The sequence below is a fragment of the Hypanus sabinus genome, chromosome 15 (assembly GCF_030144855.1).
Source record: "Hypanus sabinus isolate sHypSab1 chromosome 15, sHypSab1.hap1, whole genome shotgun sequence".
NCBI lineage: Eukaryota > Metazoa > Chordata > Chondrichthyes > Myliobatiformes > Dasyatidae > Hypanus > Hypanus sabinus.
Genome location: NC_082720.1, coordinates 75,938,260 through 75,959,253, shown reverse-complemented (window position 1 = coordinate 75,959,253; position 20,994 = coordinate 75,938,260). Strand labels below are relative to the sequence as shown.

The window sequence follows — 20,994 nt, the reverse complement described above, 5'->3', positions numbered from 1 at the left end:
TTGGCAAACAGAAACCGTCATAGTTGGGGATTCAGTTCACATAACTGGCTGTATGTATTTGCCTTTTACCAGGCCTATGTTAAGAACATAAAATCAAGGTCTGTAGAGGTAATACAATCGTTTAAGGCAAATATCTCATTTGAAAGGGTTCTCATATTTGTAGGAGTGATCTTAAACAGTAGATTGGAATGGTGCAACAGGGGAAGTAGATTTCAAGTGTAGAGGGTTATTTAGGGTCGTTCAGTCTGGGGGCCCTTCCGGTGACAGTGGTCTGAATAGGTCAGGCAGCATTTACAGAATTGTTGGACGGTGAGGAGGAAGTACTTAGTTGGGGAAGGATCACACATGCCCATTGGTTGTAAATAGTCATTCACGTGGGCTTGCCCGAGTTCAATGGAATTTGTTTCCAGACAGCATCCGTGAGCCCAGACTGAGTGAAGGCAACCGGGTTTGAAAAGTGTGGCGCGTTCCCAGAATAGATTAAAATTGTCAAGGAAACCAATGTCCAGCTCTCTACATTTGCGGCTGAAACCAACCATGCAGATCGGGGAGTCTGTTAAAATGACCAGAACTGCATCCCAGTGTGGGAATTGGTCCAGAGATTTTTTTTTAAAGCAGCAGGTCAGCCTGAAAATAACGCTAGGCGACTCAAAGTCAAGATGGTTGCAAAGCGGACTGCTGAGGGATGAGTAGTGAGACAGGATCTCATAGAAGTCCCATCAAAGAGAGAAAGAGGAGTTCAAAGTGATGATCTTCTCATAAATCATGGAGGCTTTCAGAAGATGTTTGATTTATTTTCATGTAGACAACAGATTATAACAAGAAATAGAAAAGGCATGTCAAAAGGACAATGTTATGATAGCCATGGGAGATTTTAACATGTAGGTTGATTTGGGGAAAGTCAGGTTGGCAATGGATCTCTACCAAGAGTTTGTTGAATGACTACTAGATGGCTCTTCAGAGCAGTTTGTCCTTGAGCCTACTAGATTGGGTGTTATGTAATGAACCAGCGGCGATTAGGGAGCTTAAGGTAAGAGGGCCATTTGCAGCCAGTGATCACAATATGACTAAGTTCAATTTGAAATTTGATAGAGAGAAAGTAAAGTCTGAGGTAGCAGTATTTCAGTGGAGTAAAGGATATTGCTCAGCAGCAATGGCGTGAGTTTCTAAGAAAAATGAGGAAGGTGCAGGACAGATGTATTTTCCAAAAACAAAGAAATACTCATGGCAAAATAGTACAACTGTGGCTGACAAGAGAATTCAAAGCTAATTTAAAATCAAGAGAGGGCATACAACAAAGCAAAAAAGCGGATAGTAAAAGCTTTTGTAAGTATGTTTTAAAAAACAATAAGAGATGGGAGTGGATATAGCTTGGTTAGAAAATGAAGCTGGAGAAATAATAACAGGGTCCAAGGAAATGGCCAATGAACTAAATGAGTGTTTTAATAGGTACATTTAATGTCAGAGAAATGTATACAATAGATATCCTGAAATTCTTTTTCTTTGCAAACATCCACGAAAACAGAGTGCCCCAAAGAATGAATGTGACAGCTAAATATTAGAACCCCAAAGCAGCCCACCCAGCTTGCCCTCCCACACACAAGCAGCAACAAGGCCATGATCCCCCAAGACAACGAACCCCCTCCCCAACAAAGAGCATCGGCTCTCTCCACTGATCACTGAAGAGTGCAGCAAAGCATTAATAAGGACACAGACTTTCAGTACCCCAAAGACTGTTCGTTCACCCAGAATTCAACATACCACAGGCTCTCTTTCCTTAATAAGGGAAAAAGAGGTGTCCCTGTTTCACAGTGAGAGGAGAGACATTAGAAAACAACTCACTGATTTATGGTGTTAGAAGTCTGTGTTGCTTTTTCCGAGCTCTGTGTCTCTGGGCGCACAGCCAGCAGCTAGCCCACTGCTTCCGACCTTCCTTGCTCTCCTGCGAAGCATCAGTCTTCACTGTGGAAGACGAGCACGGTGCCAGATGTTGTAGTGTGTGAAGGAAGAGAGCTGAGTGCAGTTACTTTTACAAGGGAGAAGGTGCTCAATGAGCTGAAAGACCCAATGTGAATGATGATAAATCTGATTCTGATATGTGTCTCTATTGTGGACTCAGATTTGGAAGTGGGCAGGGAGAGGGGAATCATGGTGGGGAAAAGGGGCAGGGAGAGGGTGGGAGTAGGAAGCACCAGCGAGGCATTCTGAAATTATCAATAAACCATTTGCTGGGAATTAAGTGACCTTGTTTGGTGTCTCAGCTGGGTATATCTGCACCCTCGCCACCCTTCCTACAGCATTCCACCCTTGGTGTTCCCAGCACCCTTTGTTCACACCAGACTTACGAACTAGCTCTCTGCTATATATATGCACCTAAGACTTTTGCACAGTACTGTGTATGATAAATACATATTTCTCACTGCACTCTAGTTTTATTAAATGTATATTGCTGTGACAAAAACAACAACAAATTTCACAATATAAGCAAGCAATGCTAAACCTGATTCAGATTCTGGTGATTCTGACATAGACTGGCCACTGGAACCAACTGTTAGCGAGTAATTACTTGCATTGGTTCAATTATTATTGAAGTGAATAAAGATTTAGTTTGTATTGATAAGAAAAATTATATATATATATAAAGGGACATGGACTACTTCAAACGACTGGAGAGGTTCCATCAATATATATGTATTTATATGTTGAGGGACAGTGTTGTATAACAGAGACAGATTTTTTTGAGGATTTGTGTAAGGTGCATTCTATCCTAAGATTCAGTGAAAATGTTAGTAATGGCTTGGAAACTTACCTCTGAGTGTGAACGTAAATGTTGTATACATACTAATGCCTGATGACCGAGGGATAGAGTGGAGGGAATTATGGAGGTGTTTTCCTGCAGATTTTTCTTATTCCAGTGGGAATTTTAATGGGTGTGAAGGTTAAATATTATAACCCTCTTCTCAATTGTCTACCAGCACTATACTTTCTCTGTAGCACTTTATTCTATATTGTGTTACTTTGTACCACCTCAAGGCAGTATTCTCATAACTTGATTCGTATGAAAGCAAGATAGGTTTTTCACTGTATTGTTCATCAGTATATGAGACAACAATGAACCAATTTGTCAGTCTTTCTTATAAGAAATTATATCACAGCCTTGCTTGAGCTAATTCTGCAATAGGATGAGCCTCTGGTAGAAACATTGGTTAGAATAATTGAGTAATGGACATAGAATGAAAGTAAATTTCTGAAGGCAGCAACATTTGAGGTGGATTCCCAAAACTTCCTTCATGGACAACGGGCAATGGCTTTTGCTTTTCAAAAGAGGCCATATTTGTTAATTCTGCTCACTGCATTTCTCTCTGAGCTGTCATGTGGTAACTGTCACATCCTAAAAGATGGAATCCACACTGATTCAGGGAAAAGCAAGCATCTAAGCGACTGGCAGGCTGCAGCCTCTGAAGGTAAATGAGATACTTTTCCCATGGCAAATTGCAGGATGACTTGCCTGTTTTCTTAAAGGTGATGAGACTTATAATGCCTCTGAGGTCTCCTATCAATCATTCTCTGCCCTGATGGCTGTGTACGAAATCCCTCTCTGACAAATTCTATAATTTAATCAGGGGTACTATCTGCTTTGTTCTTCATTTGGTGTCAGAATCTGAATCAGGTTTATTATCACCAGCAATTGACATGAAATTCATTAACTTAGCAGCAGCAGTTCAATGCAATACATAAAACAGATGAAGAAAAAATAATAAATTAATAAATCTTATTCAGTATACTTTATACATTATATGTATATTGAATAGTTTACAAATCGTGCAAAAAAACAGAAAGACTATATATATATTTTTTTAAAGTGAGGCAGTGTCCAAGGGTTCAATATCCATTTAGGAATCAGATGGCAGAGGTGAAGAAGCTGTTCCTGAATCGCTGAGTGTGTGCCTTCAGACTTCTGTAGCTCCTACCTGATGGTAACCATAGAACATTACAGCACAGAAACAGGCCTTTTGTCCTTTCTTGGCTGTGCCGAACCATTTTTCTGCATAGTCCCACTGACCTGCACCTGGACCATATCCCTCCATACATCTCTCATCCATGTACCTGTCCAAGTTTTTCTTAAATGTTAAAAGTGAGCCTGCATTTACCACTTCATCTGGCAGTTCATTCCACACTCACCAATCTCTGTGTGAAGAAGCCCGCCCCCTAATGTTCCCTTTAAACTTTTCCTCCTTCACCCTTAACCCATGTCCTCTGGTTTTTTTTCTCCCCTAGCCTCAGTGGAAAAAGCCTGCTTGCATTCACTCTTTATCTATACCCATCATAATTTTATATACCTCTATCAAATCTCCCCTCATTCTTCTATGCTCTAGGGAATAAAGTCCTAACCTATTCAACCTTTCTCTGTAACTCAGTTTCTCAAGTCCCGTCAACATCCTTGTAAACCTTCTCTGCACTCTTTCAACCTTATTAATATCCTTCCTGTAATTCAGTGAACAAAACTGAACGCAATACTCCAAATTTGGCCTCACCAATGCATTATACAACCTCATCATAACATTTCAACTCTTATACTCAAGACTTTAATTTATGAAGGCCAATACACCAAAAGCTCTCTTTACTACCTATCTACCTGTGATGCCACTTCTAGGGAATTTTGTGTCTGTATTCCCAGATCCCTCTGTTCTACTGCACTCCTCAGTGCCCCACCATTTACTTTGTATGTTCTACCTTGGTTTGACCTTCCAAAGTGCCATACCTCACACTTGTCTGTAGTAAACTCCATCTGCCATTTTTCAGCCCATTTTTCCAGCTGGTCCAGATCCCCCTGCAAACTTTGAAAACCTTTCTCACTGTCCACTACACCTCCAATCTTTGTAACATCAGCTAATTTGCTGATCCAATTTACCACATTATCATCCAGATCATTGATATTGAAGACAAATAACAATATACCCAGCACTGATCCCTGTGCCACACCGCTAGTCACAGGCCTCCACTCAGAGAAGCAATCCTCCACTACCACTCTCTGGCTTCTCCCATTGAGCCAATGTCTAATCCAATGTACTATTTCACCATGTATACCTAGCGACTGAATCTTCCTAACTAACCTCCCATGCGGGACCTTGTCAAAGGCCTTACTGAAGTCCATGTAGACAACATCCATTGCCTTTCCTTCATCCACTTTCCTTGTAACCTCCTTGAAAAATTTTAATAGATTTGTTAAGCATGACCTACCACACACAAAACCGTGTTGACTCTCTCTAATAAGTTCCTGTCTAACCAAATACCTGTAGATCCCATCTCTTAGTACTCCTTCCAATAATTTACCTACATCAAACTTACTGGCCTATAATTTCCCAGATTACTTTTAGAGCCTTTTTTAAACAACCGAACAACATGAACTATCCTCCAATCCTCTGGCACCTCACCTGTGGATACTGACATTTAAAATATATCTGCCAGGGCCCCTGCAATTTCAACACTAGTCTCCTTCAAGGTCCAAGGGAATACCCTCTCAGGTCCTGGGGATTTATCTACTCTGATTTGCCCCAAGATAGCAAGCACCTCCTCCTCTTCAATCTGTATAGGTTCCATGAACTCACTACTTGTTTGCCTTATTTCCATTGACTCCATGCCAGTTTCCTTAATAAATACAGATGCAAAAAACCCATTTAAGTTCTCCCCCATTTCTTTTGGTTCTCTTCATAGCCAACCACTCTGGTCTTTGAGAGGACCAATTTTATCCCTTACTATCCTTTTGCTCTTAATATAACTTGTAAAAGCTCTTTGGATTATCCTTCACCTTGACTGTCAAAGCTACCTCATGTCTTCTTTTAGCCCTCCTGATTTCTTTTTTTTACATTTTTTATATTCCTCAAGTACCTTATTTGCTCCTTTTTTCCTATACATGTCATACATCCCTCTTCTTCTTCCAATATCCCTAGAGAACCAAGATTCCTTATTCTTATTCACTTTGCCTTTAATCCTGACAGGAACATACAAACTCTGCAGTGTCAGAATTTCTCCTTTGAGGGTCTCCCACTTACCCATGACATTTTGCTGGAGAACAACCTGTCCCAATCCATGCTTTTTAGATCCTTTCTCATTTCTTCAAATTTGGCCTTTTTCCAGTTTAGAACCTCAACCCGAGGACCAGATCTATCTTTATCCATGATCAAGTTGAAACTAATAGTGTTATGCAACAGTGAGAAAAAGGCATGCCCTGGGTGCTGATGGTCCTTAATAATGAACACTGCCTTACTGAGACACCGCTCCTTGAAGATGTCTTGGGTACTTTGTAGGCTAGTATCCAAGATAGAGCCGACTAAATTTACAACCTTCTGCAGCTTCTTTTGGTCTTGCGCAGTAGCACCCCCATACCAGACAGTGATGCAGCCTGTCAGAATGGTCTCCACGGTATATCAAAATAAGTTTTTGAGTGTATTTGTTGACATACCAAAACTCTTCAAACTCCCAATGAACTATAGTCACTGTCTTGCCTTCTTTATAACTGCATCAATATGTTGGGACCAGGTTAGATCCTGAGATCTTGACACCCAGGAACTTGAAACTGCTCACTCTCTCCACTTCTGATCTCTCTGAGGATTGGTATGTGTTCCTTCGTCTTATCCTTCCTGAAGTCTACAATCAATTCTTTTGTCTTACTGATGTTGAGTACCAGGTTGTTGCTGCGGCACCACTCACTAGTTGGCAAATCTCACTCCTGTACTTGGTTGTATCGCCAGCAAACTTATAGATAGTATTTGAGCTTTGCCTAGCTCATGTGTATAGTCATGTGTGTATGGAGAGAGCAGAGCAGTGGGCTAAGCACACACCACTGAGGTGCATCAGTGTTGATCATCAGTGAGGAGGAAATGTTATCACCAATCTGCACAGATTGTGGTCTTCTGGTTAGGAAGTTGAGGATCCAATTGCAGAGCGAGGTACAGAGGCCTAAGCTCTGCGACTTCTCAATCACTATTGTGGGAATGATGGCATTAAATGCTGAGCTATAGTTGATGAACAGCATCCTAACATGGGTATTGGTGTTGTCCAGGCGGTATAATGCTATGTCGAGAGCCATTGAGATTGCATCTGCTGTTGACCTATTGTGGCAATAGGGAAATTGCAATGGGTCCGGCTCCTTGCTGAGGCAGGAGTTCAGTCTAGTCATGACCAACCTCTCAAAAGCATTTCATCACTGTAGATGTGAGTGTTACCGGGCAATAGTCATTAAGGCAGTTCACGTTATTCTTTTTAGGCACTGGAATAATTGTTGCCTTTTTGAAGCAAGTGGGAACTTCTGCCAGTAGCAGTGAGAGGTTGAAAATGTCCGTGAATACTCCCATCAGTTGGTTGGCACAGGTTTTCACAGCCTTAGCAGGTACTCCATTGGGACCTTCTGCCTTGCGAGGGTTCACTCTCTAACATCTGCCTCTGAGACAGAGGTCATAGGGTTATCAGGTGCAGCAGGGATCTTCACAGCTATATTTGTATTCTCCCTTTCAAAGCTGGCATAGAAGGCGTTGAGTTTATCTGGTAGTGAAGCATTGCTGCCATTCATGCTATTGGGTTTCACTTTGTAGGAACTAATGACCCTGCCAGAGTTGTTGTGCATCCGATGTCACCTCGAACCTTGTTCAAAATTGTCTCTTCATCCTCGAAATAGCCCTCTGCAAACCATACCTGGTTTTCTGGTACAGGCCTGGATTGCCAGACTTGAATGCCACAGATGTAACCTTCAGCAGACGACGTACCTTCTGCTTCATCCAGGCTTTTGGTTCGGGAACCATGGTCTTTTCTGCCTTTTGTCAATTAGGGGTTGAGATGAAACTCTATTAAGTATCTCCTGTACTCTCTTTGTGGAATTGACATCTTAAAGTAAGATTAGGCAAAATGAGGGTTTGCCCTCTGGGGGTATAGATTTCTGTCTACTTTTCTATCTTAAGATTCCATATGTTTTTATGCAAGTTAATCAACATGTTTGACTTTTTTTTATTTCACAATGACCAATTCTCTTTCCTTTGGTCCCACTTGGTTCCAGCAAAGCCCACTCACTCCACTTGTGCCCCAAAATTGTTTCTACTTGCTAGGAATATGAGTTTTTCCCTTTCATGCAATCTTTGCAATCACAAATTTACCTAATTTTTTTCCTTGTGTTGAAGAGACAACCAAATTAAGGCATTTAGTTTTGAATTCAGATTGCCTATTTTATCCAATGGTGAAGTCACCACTGATTCAACCTTCACTCCTCTACTTACTGATTTGCTGTACTCTGTTCTGCCCTCATCTGTGATTAAATCTGATTTGTTAATTCAACAATCTTTATAACAGCTTGGATTTTCTGTTTACCCCCCCCCCCCCAGTTATTTTTATTTATTACAGGATGTAATCATTGCAAGATTGAAGTGCATTGGCTAACTTTATATACCCTTCAGAAGGAAATATGCCTTACTTTTGAACCTTTGCAATCAAAGTGTGATGGGGAAGGAAATTAGATTTGAATCAAGTCAGGATGAAAGATTATAAATATATTTCCAAATGTAGTGGAACCTGCAGATGGCAGAAGTCTATAAAATGGAAAAGAGAGAGAAATCGAGTTTAGAAAATGCTTTTGATGAAATTTTGATGAATAACTGCAGTTGGACTTTCTGGATGATGGCTTCCTGTTGATTGGAAAGTGAACATTATCAAAGTACATGCAGTATATGTCACCGTTTGCAACCCTGAGATTCATTTTCTTGTGGGCATGCTCAGTAAATCCAAGAAACATACTAGATCTAATGGAAGACCACACCCAACACGTCGAACAAACAAAATGCAAAATATAAACTGGGCAACTACAGAAGAAAAAAGGAAACAATAATAAATAATAAACAATATAAATCTAGAACATGAGATGAAATGTGTCTATAAGTTGTATGAACAGTACAGTGATAGGGCAAGTGAAGCTGAAGCTGAGTAAAGTTTAATTTTATTTGTATATTGAGATGCAGTGCGCAATGGGCCCTTGTGGCTTTTTAAGCAGGGCTGCCCAGCAACCAACCCCCTCCCCCAAGATTAACTCTGGCCTTTTCATGGGACAGTTTACAATGACCAATTACCTATCAACTGGTATATCTTTGGACTGTGGGAGGTAACCAATGCACTCAGAGGTAACACACATGGTCACGGGGAGAACGTACAAGCTCTTTACAGACAGCAGCAGGGATTGAACCCAGGTCACTAGATCTGAAAAGCACGCTAACCACTATGCTAATGTGTTATCCCCACTGTTCAAATGCCTGAAGTTTGAGGGGTAATAACTGTTTCTAAACATGGTAGTGTGGGTCTTGAGGCTCCTGTACCACTTTTCTAATTTCAGTGAGAGGAGAGCATGGCCTGGGTGGTGGGGGTTCTTGATGACAGATGCTGCTTTTCTGCAACAACACTTGAGATAGACATGGGGGAGGACTTTACTTGTGATGGGCTGGGCTGTATTTACTCTCCGTAAGATTTTCTGAGTGTTGATGTTTGCACATCAGCCATGATGCAACCGTTCAATACACTCATAACACATCTATAGAAGTTTGTCAGAGTTTTAGATGTCATGCCAAATCTTCACAAACTTCTAAGGAAGTAGAGGTGCTGCCATTCTTTCTTCATTATTGCAGTTGTGTGCTAGACCCAGGACATATTCTCTGAAATGTTAACACCAAGGAATTAAAGTTGCTGACCCTCACCACCTCTGATCTCCTGATGAGCACTGCTCATAGGCCCCTGGTTTCCTCTTCCTGAAGTCAATAATAAATAATTAAAGCAAAGGCAAAAGAATGGGGTTGACAGGTATAATAAATCAACCATGACGAAATAGAGGAAATAACTCAATGGGTGGTATGGCCTAATTATTCTCCTTTGTCTTGTGGCAATTTCCCAGTACATTGATTGTTAAAGATGAGTGATAGCAATGCAATAGAATGTCGAGCACAGGTGGCTGGATTATTTCTTACTGGAGTTGGACATTGCCTGACACTGGGACAGATGTTAATTGCTAGTTATCAGTGCCTTTATGAGTGCATCGCGAACTTCTTGTGAACGTGTATGGAGAATTTCACTTTGACAATTTGTGATTGTTCAAATTTCAACTGCAAGCACCGTTACACATCTCTGCTTCTGATCTTATAACAGGAAAAAAAGCCATTAATAAAGCAGCTGAGAATGGTTGGGACTCTTGACATTGCCTTAAGGAACTTGATGTCATGACCCTTGAATGACTGATGTGTGAAAATGTGTGAAATATGATATGTACTATTTATTTTCCCATGAATCCTATTGAATAAATGCCACGTTTTGTAAATTCTGCTTTGTTATCCAAGACAATGACTCTCATTTTGCCTCTGGAATTCGACTCTGAGGTCTATGTTTAGATTAATACTTAATAAAGTCAGGAGCCATGTCATCCTGGCAAAACTCAAGAGTACAATCTTCCATTATTTTGCTGATGATTTAATGTAGACTGATTGATAACTAAACATTGGATTTGACTTTTTTTGTAGAAAGGACATAGCTCGGCATCACCCTGATTGTCACACAGATGGCAGTATTAAAATATACTAACAATAACTGATGAAGGGTCTCGGCCCGAAATGTCGACTGTACTTCTTCCTATAGATGCTACCTGGCCTGCTGCGTTACACCAGCATTTTGTGTGTGTTGCTTGAATTTCCAGCATCTGCAGATATCCTCATGTTTGCCTAACAATAACTTTCTTTGGAGCAAACATTGGCATTTATAGTTTACAATACTGTAACTGGCAAATGTCTAATCCCATGACTTCTGCCAGCATCCCTTTCTTGCATCACATGTAATCCAACTTACTAATGACTGGCTTTAGTGATGCTGGGCATTTTGGTTGGATCAAGTTTGATCAACCACTTAGCCTTTTCCATTTGAACAAGGTTAAATTCCACATTGTGAATAGAACCACTTTTACTCTTTAAATGTCTTTAAAGTGCTACTCCTATATAGAGAAATATTATTTTATCAGCTGAGGGATGGCAATAGTTAGTGCAAAAGAAAAAAAATGTTTAATTGGTTGTGCTTTACCTGATACTATAAGATTTCATGGGTTGGGAATTAGTACTGAAGAGCCTAAGGGTCAATACGTCATTTGCTAACACCTCTGGTATGCCAGGGTTTAATCAAGAAAGCCAGTAACTGCAGAGCATACATCTATGATTTCAAATGAAAAGATGCAATTCTCTTTGAATAACAATGACTAATTGTTGCATAATTTAAGGACAGATGTTTGTAAGGCTTCATGACTATTGGGAGTAGTGCCTGAGTAACACCTTGATCAATGGTGGATTGCCTATCCAGTTTTCTTACTGTGGTTTATGAATGGCTTTGAATAGTTGGATGGCTTGCCTGGTAGTTTTAGAGGATTAGTTAAGTAGTTGCTATGGTTTGGCATCACATAAGTTGGACTCAAGCATTAATGAACCAGATGGATTTTTATACTTGTCCAGTAGTTTTGTGCTCAACATTTCAAAGACCAGATTCCATACACTCGCCCACTTCAGTTTCTGATTGAACTTACGGAAGCTATGCAGATAGCAATTTCTTATAAACAGCACTGAGAATAAAATTGAGAGTGATGGTGATGATATTTAAAACTACTGCTACAAGAGCTGATCTTGACGGAACAGATGTTGGGTTCAATCCATTTCACCCAAAGGTTACACTCTTTTGACTCCTTGTGTGCAATACAATGAGCAACCAATTGTAAATAATTAAAACAATTAAAATCTTTAATTAAATTCAATACCAAATTTTCTTTGGGTTTCAAAAATCAGATTGTCCAATCAGATTTTTCCTAAAATACATATTTATTTTAAATCAATGAATTGATAAAGAACAAAATTGAAAACAACAGACATCATTTAAATGTAGTATCATATTAATGGAAGGTAAGCTACACTTATTTACAGACCTAAAGGTTTGGTCATGATTAAAATGCTGGTCATTTTTTGCTGGTTGTGTGGCACAGAGACACCTTTCAGGCCATTTAGTGCAAACTTCTAAAAGCTAGATGAGAGAAACCTGAATTTTCATCTGACCATAAATAATGATTAATTTAAAGGATATTGAATCACTAATCAGAAAAACAGGATGCCAACTTAAAATTCTTTCTCTTTGTTTTTAAAAAAATCTTCAACTGCAACAAATTGTGAATTTCTATCAAAAGGAATAAGGAAATAGAACATGGTCAACATATTCTTTGGAGTTGTAAGAGGAAACATTGATTCAAGATATATGATTGTCACACAAACCAAGCAGTTTATGATTATTTGTGCAGTATGAATACTGAAAATCATGACCAAATGCTTTAGATTAAACAAGTCTAGGTATGGAATATCCCAAACATCAAGCACAGAAACAAGTGAAGAAATTTTTCTTTCCCTGATGGGGAAACAGCTGCCAAAATACATTCAGTTCACAATTTCAATGCACTAATCTTCAGTATTAAGAAGGGCAAGTGTAAGTATCATGGGAGCCACTCTTGGTGATGATGGACATAACTATTTTGTCTCTCGACAATAAAACACTGAGCTCTTATCTTGCCTCTTAACTCATTTTCAATGGCCTTTCAGTTCTTCTGAGCAAGGAAATGTAGCTGTACATGATCCAATAGCTCAGCCAAACAGTTCCTCACTGTTACGTTCTGAAATAACACTATAACTTGGGAAAGTAGTCAACTATTCACAACAAAAATTCTCTAATGCAAGTACTATAAAGGTGCAGCTGCAATAAATTTCACCATTAGTGGCATTCCCTTGCCATGTTTAAAGAAGTTTTTGCACAAGTGGTACAACTATCATAACAGCAATACTTCTAGATCTCACATTTTTTTAACTTGACAATTGTATCAAAAAGTTCTGTAAAATGTTATCAATAGAAAAACATGAAATGAGCATTGATTAGCTAACAAATGTTAGCCCTATATACTCGTAAAATCATCAATGATGTTACTCCTTTGGATTAATTGATTCCACATAAAACAATACATTAAAATCAATCTGGCAAGAAGGTAATTTCCTGGTAGCATGCCTATGCTCCACTTGTATATTGTCACATGCAACTGAAATGCATGGAAAATTATTAAAAATCAGATCAAGACAAACACTTGTAGTTCATAATAGAACCCTCAATCTACTTAAGGGTAATTAAACACATTCTTCTTTGTAAGAATGTAATATCAATAATATGATGGTGAGGACAAAATTTGAAGGAAATATAAAAGTAAAAACCATAAGCAATAGAACTTTGATTATGTCCCAGTGTTTATTCTGCAATTGAAACATTAATGTTTGATGAAAATTGATTACAGAATAGTAGCTTAAGGATATAATCAAAAGAGTTGTCCCATTATTGCCTTTTAAAATCCATTGAAATTGGACAGATTGAAGTTGTGGTCAAGAATTTTAAACAATTGATAAAGATTAAATGTGGGTAAAGTTGCTGTTATAGGCTGAATTTAGAAACAAGGCTCATTATTTTTGTTAGTTGTTGCAGCTGAATAATTTAGGAGCTTAAATGCATTAAATATCACATCAATTTATTATCCTGATTTTCATGGTGTTAAAAACTTGTTCTTTAATATTTAAGGAGTATTTGTAGTGTCCCTGATATCACTGAGTTGAATTAGATTAATAGGATTGACTGATGTGTTTAAAAAGTGGTGCATGGCACCATGAGAGACTGAGGAAAGCTGTAAATGCATTTAAGGGAAGCTCCATCAACAAACTAGGAATAAAGAAATTGAAAATTAAACTGAGAGGCACATGAAAGAAGATGAAAGAAAAAAATGCATTGCATTGTATCAATTCGATTGAAAGGCCTACATAATTTTCATGACTTTTTCCAAAAATAAATACTTGGAAATGAAGTGCTCTGGAATATTTTGGAGAAATAGGTTGGGAGATTGTATACATGAGTGTGTGCATCTTTTTTAAAGTGCTAATTTGAAAAGATATCAAGACAACTCAAATATTTAACAATTTCACTAAAGAAAATCATACAGAGTAACTACAAGAACTTGAGCAATAATATTCCTACATCATCAGGTGATACTACACTTAAGCAAATCAGATTGTTGTTGGCAGGTTGGTCAAAGTACTTGCCCACTGTAGACAAAACTTAACTCAACATTAACTGAAATTTCAATGCCTATATTCTCTGGTAATCCCATTTCATCAAGAAAATGGAATGATTGTAGCTTGAGTCAGAAATCAGTGTAAAACTATAAAAGGTACTGATGTGATGCAATCTCAATTTTTTCATGAAGGTGGAATGTACATATCTGCACATTTTTACTGTACAAGTCCCAGAAGCAACAAATCTGACCATCAACAAAATCTCTAAGGCAGAGAATTCTTTTCAAATATTGGAGCTACTTCTGTTAAATCTGAGGTCGTGAAAAAAAAGTTGCATAATTCTAGCCCCCTTCTGCCCTTCTCTAGTCATAAAGGTTAAGCTCTAAACAAATTCACATTTTGGACAATAAATAAACAATAACTAAAAACTACACACAATATTGCTATTCTGTGTATATCAGAAAGTAATAAAATTAAACAGCAGCCTTTGACATTCAAATTTCAAGAGAGCTCAATTTTTTTTAAAATGGCAAATATTTTACGTTTTCAGTTGTTTATGTGCTGACGCATGCACATAAATGGTAAGGAGAGGATTATCCATTTAGCAAATCCAAGAATTAAGTTTTATGCAATGATTATTTGCTGAAACAAAGAGCAGATTTAATATGAGCAGGTATTACAGTTCTGTATATCAGTCAGGTTATTTTATATATTTCCTTCTCATTCCTACTGTGCACCTCCGCAACTCTGTTTCTGAACTTGTATGTAGCCTTTTGTTAAGTATTAGCTCATAAATAAATATATAGTGAAGCAATATTCATTCGTATGAAATAAATTACAAAATAATTTAACTTAAGTTTTGCTCAGATACTGCCTCCTGTAACTATTACAAAACTGATGTGGCCCATAATCTGATATTACACATGCTCAAAGACAACTTTGCATTTATACTCTTTTTATTTTTTTGCTTCATTGAACTATAACTATGAAATGGTTCCACTATTCAAAATCTAACCAATCTGGTGCGTTTTTAACACAAATAATGAAAATGAATTTATTAAAAACACTTTTTTCTTCTTGTTAAACCCTTTCCAATAAAATGCTATGAAGCAAATCGGCAGCAGTAATATACCAAAATACCTCCCGAGCAAACTTTGAACAAGAAAGATTTACTTTCATTGATTTTCTATCTTGCCTCGACACCCAAGAGCAAGAAATAATCATGTCAAAAGAGATGTTCCAATTAATCGGGCAATAAAAAATTCGTAACCCAGTGGTATTGACTAATGTTATTAAATGTCCAGTTCAAAGAAGACACTCAGACTGGATCTTTGGTAAATACACTATATCTGGAATGCCAATGAAAGGTGAATGAAATTTAGAAATGAAGGGGGAATGCAAATAACTAATACAGGAGAGTACAATCTCAAGTATAACATGTATATTTCTCTATTTACTGAATAGAAATTAGTTACATATAAAATGAAAAGGCATTTTGCATTTCAAAGAAATTGGCTCACTTAAAGCAGCAGTATTTTTGCAAACCAAGTCATGACATACTGTATAGCTTAAACACTAAACCAACCAGTTCACAGAACATGCACAATTCCAAGGATTGGACTCCTTTTGATTTGTTTGGTGGTCAAGAAACAAGGTACCAAACAAACTCTTCCAATTTAATACTTACTTAAAAAATTGAGCTCTCCTAGTTGTAATCATTGTTTACTGAGAAAAAGAATTAAAATTTAATGGTCACAAAATTAACTTGGAATATTAGTAATAGAAAGATAATTGGATGCAGTCTTCCTGCAATGAACCTGGGATAGCTGCTACATTATGTCAGCATGTACCTCCTTATAACTGCAAATTCTAATCTCTCAAGTCACGGATACAAATCATGGCAAATATAGTTTTGTCAACTTTACTGAATTGACTAAATTCATTTTAAGAAGTGACGGATTTGTAGACTAAAGTTTGTATTTTCTATATGTGGCTGTTTTTTGATTAAATACATATATCATGATTAAAAGAATGAATCTATTAATTCATTATTTTTAGTAAGCACATAGAATAGTATAGCATAATAGACTAATGGTGCTAATACCAATAAAGGGTTTAATTATTATATATGCACAAACTCGTGGCTCTTTTTAAACACCAGTAAGAGGAAACAAGTCAGCAACAAAAATGGATTAGTACTAATTTCCAATTGTCGGCCATAGCTTTTCAATTTGAAAACAGAGGACCTGTTAGCCTATGGGCACAACATATGAGGCATCGTGCGCAAGAGTACGATGAAGGGCCTCTGTCAAGGACAGAAGATTTTACATGCACTGGCTCAGGTAAAGAAGACTGTATAATCTTAGCTAAAAAAAGGTCTTCTCCCTCCTACTTTGGACTGCTCTTGCAGTTGTGGGCCAAATAAATTTCTTCAGAGCACCAAAAATACATTGCTTACAGAATAACAACACTACTAATGCATTGAGTGGACTTTTAAAGTAAACATATCATATTCACAGGGGAGAGTGAAAAATTCCCACTGAATGCACTGTTACGAAGGATGATCAACTCTGATGGGCAGAAGGGTACAGAGTTGCCCATGTCCCCCTCCCCTGGGAGAACTACAAACCGTTACTGTTGCCAGGATGCTAATGAGAGAGAAAGAGATGGAACAAAAACATACTGGGACTGGAACATCTGCTGCTGATAACACCGGGGGAGAGAGACCATATTATGACTCCTGTAAGACTCACGGCTCCGGAGAGGGCTGTTTACTTGGTACTATTCTGTTTATTAAAATTCCTCAGTGGACAGCCGGAGTGGGCTGGTTTGATGGACTAAGCCATTCAAAACTGATTGACACCTGAGACCCCGTGAGTAGGGATAAAAGTGAGGTCTGGAGAGACACCCCTCAGACACACCAGTGATCACTGTTTAAGTGTTGGAACCCACGAGAAAAGTGTGGGGCATCGGAGACCGAACGATGGATCGGTCAATTTTAGCTCACAGTGTTTATAGCGAGGCCGTTGGGGTTTGTGTGTGCGTCCACCCTTGCCTGGACGACGAGTCCGCCATGGAAGAACGGTCTAGCTAAAGGACAGAGGGGTCATACCTGAATGGCCACAACAACACATCGACGGATCAAGAAAGGAAGGTTTGAATGACTGTAGCTGTCACTGTTTGCTCGCCCTTTCTCTCTCTCTCGCTCTCTCCCCCTCCAACGGTTACAACAAAAGAACCAACAACTACCTCAGCCTACATGAACTGAACTTTATACTTTCCCATGATAATTCCTTATCCCCTAGACATCGATAGAGCTTGTTTATTATTGATTATTATTATACCCACACTTTTAGGTTTAGTATTGCTAACGTGTATTGTCTGTATATTTGCATTGTTGATATTGATTTGTATATTTTTACTAATAAACACTGTTTTGAAAATAGTACCGGATTCCAACGGACATTTCTATCTTTGGTGGTAAGACACCCAGTTACAGGGTACGTAACAGCACATAGAGTGCTGATTTAATTGATTGTTTCTAAGCCTCCACATATTTTGTAGTATATAAACTATGCAGTATGTGATGGAATTTCTAATTCACTATCCCTTTTTAGAGAGAACCTATTAAAAAAAAAGATGTAATTTGAATTAAATTTAAATTAGTTCGAAGTGTGGGTGTACAGGTAACAGAAGCCACAAGTGCATCTTTGGAGGGAATGTAACTAAAAAGGTGGGCAATTAGGCTGAACAGCCCTCTTGAGGGTGCATTACCTTCCACCTATTGATGGCCTTAACAGTTAGACCTATGGATCTGCTTGACAACAGCCAAAAGCTGAATATTGTCTGTGGCAGCTGCACCATCAACTGTGCATACTAAAGTGTCCTGTAGCCAACCATCCTCCTGATAAGCTGGTAAACAACTGAGCTGTTGCATTACACCAGCCTTAGTAGATGGGGCTGGCTAATTGGTTTGTGCCATGCTGCTACAGCCAGAGGGGTGTTATCTGGAGCTGCTTCATTTATGCTGTATTTTTTTAAGGACAGGAATGTTTTCTCTCCTCTGCAATTTACTATGGACTGGCCAGCATCAAATATAAACCCACAGTCAGGAGATGAGGGGTGTCTCTTGGTTTGAGGAGTACTTTATTATGTTGTTGTAACCCAGTTCTGCTCAGCTGATTCAAGTTTGGACTCTGGAACAGTTCTGTTGAGTTTATAAACATTTCAGGTAAATAAAACCCCTATTTTTTTCACTTTTACCTGCTCTCCCAGTTTTATGCTTACCCTGGTCCTTCACATTGTCCAACAATTTAAAAGTCTTTTGATATCATGAAGGAAAGACTGCAATCACACTTATTTCTAAATCATGGATGATATTAGGACGCAGTTTGTTAGCAGACTGCAAATCCTTGAATATGTATGATCTTTGGACCTAATGTTCAGCTAATGTTATAGTATGATGTAGTGACTCCTTAATAATCACACTTTGTTATGCTATATATCATAAAGATAATTAAAATCATTGGTATGAAAAATAGAAACAAAGAATCAGTGCATCATTGTTATAGTGTATGGATCAAATTTCTAAACAGAATAAAGCCACAACTTACAGCAGATGAGTATGAAGCATAATCTATCTAAAATCAAGGTCTACATCTAAAGGAAAGGGATTCATGTTGATATTTGATAAATCTGTATTGTTAAGTCATCTGTAACTATTGGCAAAGAGCATTATTCAATCTCTGGAGAGGTACTTGATGTCATATATTGCAGTTCAAATTGGCACTGGCTCAAAATATTTAACTTTTTTTGTTGAGTCTTGCAATTGTTCCCAGTTTCAGCAGCAAGAAAGCAGTATGAACATATTTCATAATACAAACAGCACTCATGAAAATTAAATTCTCATTTTTCTGGTCCTAAAATATAGCCAGTGTTAAAACTAAATTTATCAAATAAAGATTGTTTAACTTGAACACAAATACAGTACATTTTTAAAAACTACATTAGATTAATTCCAAAGTTAAGTTTTCCAGGGTCTTATAAATATATAGAGGAGAAAAAGGGGGCTTTTTTTCAATATAACAGACTATTTTAATAGAAGAATATAAAGCTTCTGTTTAGGTACCTCAAAATAGTGACATCACACACAATACTGAACATTATTTAGTCACAGTTTCTAATTGGTGCTTCAATCTATGTAAATTTAACTTTTATAAAACTAATTACTGTACAATAACCCGAAAGCAACATTTCCTTTAGAATAAATGCATTATCAACTAATTTGTTCTCAGTGATGTTTTATCTTCATTTCATTAAAAAATGACTGAAATATAAACTGTACAAATTGGTTTTAGCATTAATGTATGCTACATTTTCTCTGTAGAAGTTAAGCATATAATCAAAGTGTAGATTTTGTATACATTCAAACAATGTAATTACCTTGTTGATTTCTAAAATTTACAAAATATATTTGTACCTCCACAACGAACAAAATAATTAAATCATGTTAAGAATTCAGCAGCAAGGCTGATTACTGCAAAGAATTCAAAAACATTTTTAATGATCACACATCATCAGCAGGTAATGGAGGGAAACCTCCTCTCCCTCGTGTAAAAAATGCCATCTTCTCCCTGTAAGAATATACACAAATCACAATCAAAAATCTAGCTCATAAAAAAACAATTACATGAATTGTTAGAGATTCTTTGCAGCTGTATTACAAATTTGAATTTAATGAACAGATCAACACACACAATGCTGGAGGAACTCAGCAGGTCAGGCAGCATCCATACAAAAATGAACAAACAGATGATGTTTCAGACTTAGATTCTTCTTCAGGACTGGAAAGGAAGGGGGAAGACATCAGAATAAAAAGGTGGGGGAGCGGAAGAAGGACCAGCTCGAAGGTGATAGGTGAAACCAGGTGGGTGCAATAGATAAAGGGAATCTAGTCAGAGAGGAGAGCAGACCTTGGGAGAATGGGGGCACCAAAGGGAGGAATAGACAGGTGAGGAAAAGAGGTAAATGGCCAGAATGGGGAACAGAAGAAGAGAGAAGGGAAAGGGAAAAAATTACTGGAAAGGGAAACTGATGCTCATGTCATCAGGTTCGAGGCTGCCTAGATGAAATATGAGGTGTTGCTCCTCACTGTGGCTAAAGGGGAAGCCATGGATTGACTTATTGGAACAGGAATGGGGTTAGGAATTAAAATGTTTGGCCACCGGGAAATTCCACTTTTGGCAGATGGAGTGGAGGTGCTTGACAAAGCAGACCCCCACTTTAGGCCAGGTCTCACCAATGAGGAGAAGACCATATGGGGAGTACCGGATACAATAGATGATGTCAAAAGATTTGCAGGTGAATTATTGCCTCACCTGGAAGGACTGGTTAGGGTTCTGAATGGAGGTAGGGAAGGAGGTAAGTGTAGCATATTTGCCACTTGCAGGGGTGTGTGCCAGGAAGAGATTACCAAGGAGGGACAAATGGACAAGGAAATCACTAGATAGTGAACCCTGTGGAAAGCAGAGAGATGGGGGGAGGTAAAGATGTGTTTGGAGATAGGATCCTGTTAAGGATGCTGAAAGCTGCGGAGAATGAAGTGTTGGATGCAGAGGCTCATGGGATTGTAAGTAAGGACAAGAGGAACTCTATCCGTTAAGGTGGTGGGAAGATACGGTGAATTTGGATGTCTGGAAATGGAAGAGATGCAGGTGAGCTCAACATCAATGGTGGAGGAAGGGAAGCATTGTTCTTTGAAGAAGGAGGCTATCTCTGATGTACTGGAAAGGAAGCCTCATCCTGGGGTTAGATGGGGCAGAGAAGAAGGAACTGAGAAAAGGGAACAGTATTT

General features: G+C 38.3%; 1 protein-coding gene across 1 annotated transcript in view; it reads right to left on the bottom strand.

The window, feature by feature from the left end:
- Positions 1-11,854: 11,854 nt before the first annotated feature.
- Positions 11,855-20,994, bottom strand: part of wwc1 (WW and C2 domain containing 1) — a 115,994-nt gene continuing 106,854 nt past the window's right edge. The window contains exon 23 of the mRNA XM_059990529.1: positions 11,855-19,774. Coding sequence (XP_059846512.1) covers positions 19,708-19,774 — 67 coding nt within the window. The 3' untranslated portion in view covers positions 11,855-19,707. The remainder of the gene's footprint in view (positions 19,775-20,994) is intronic.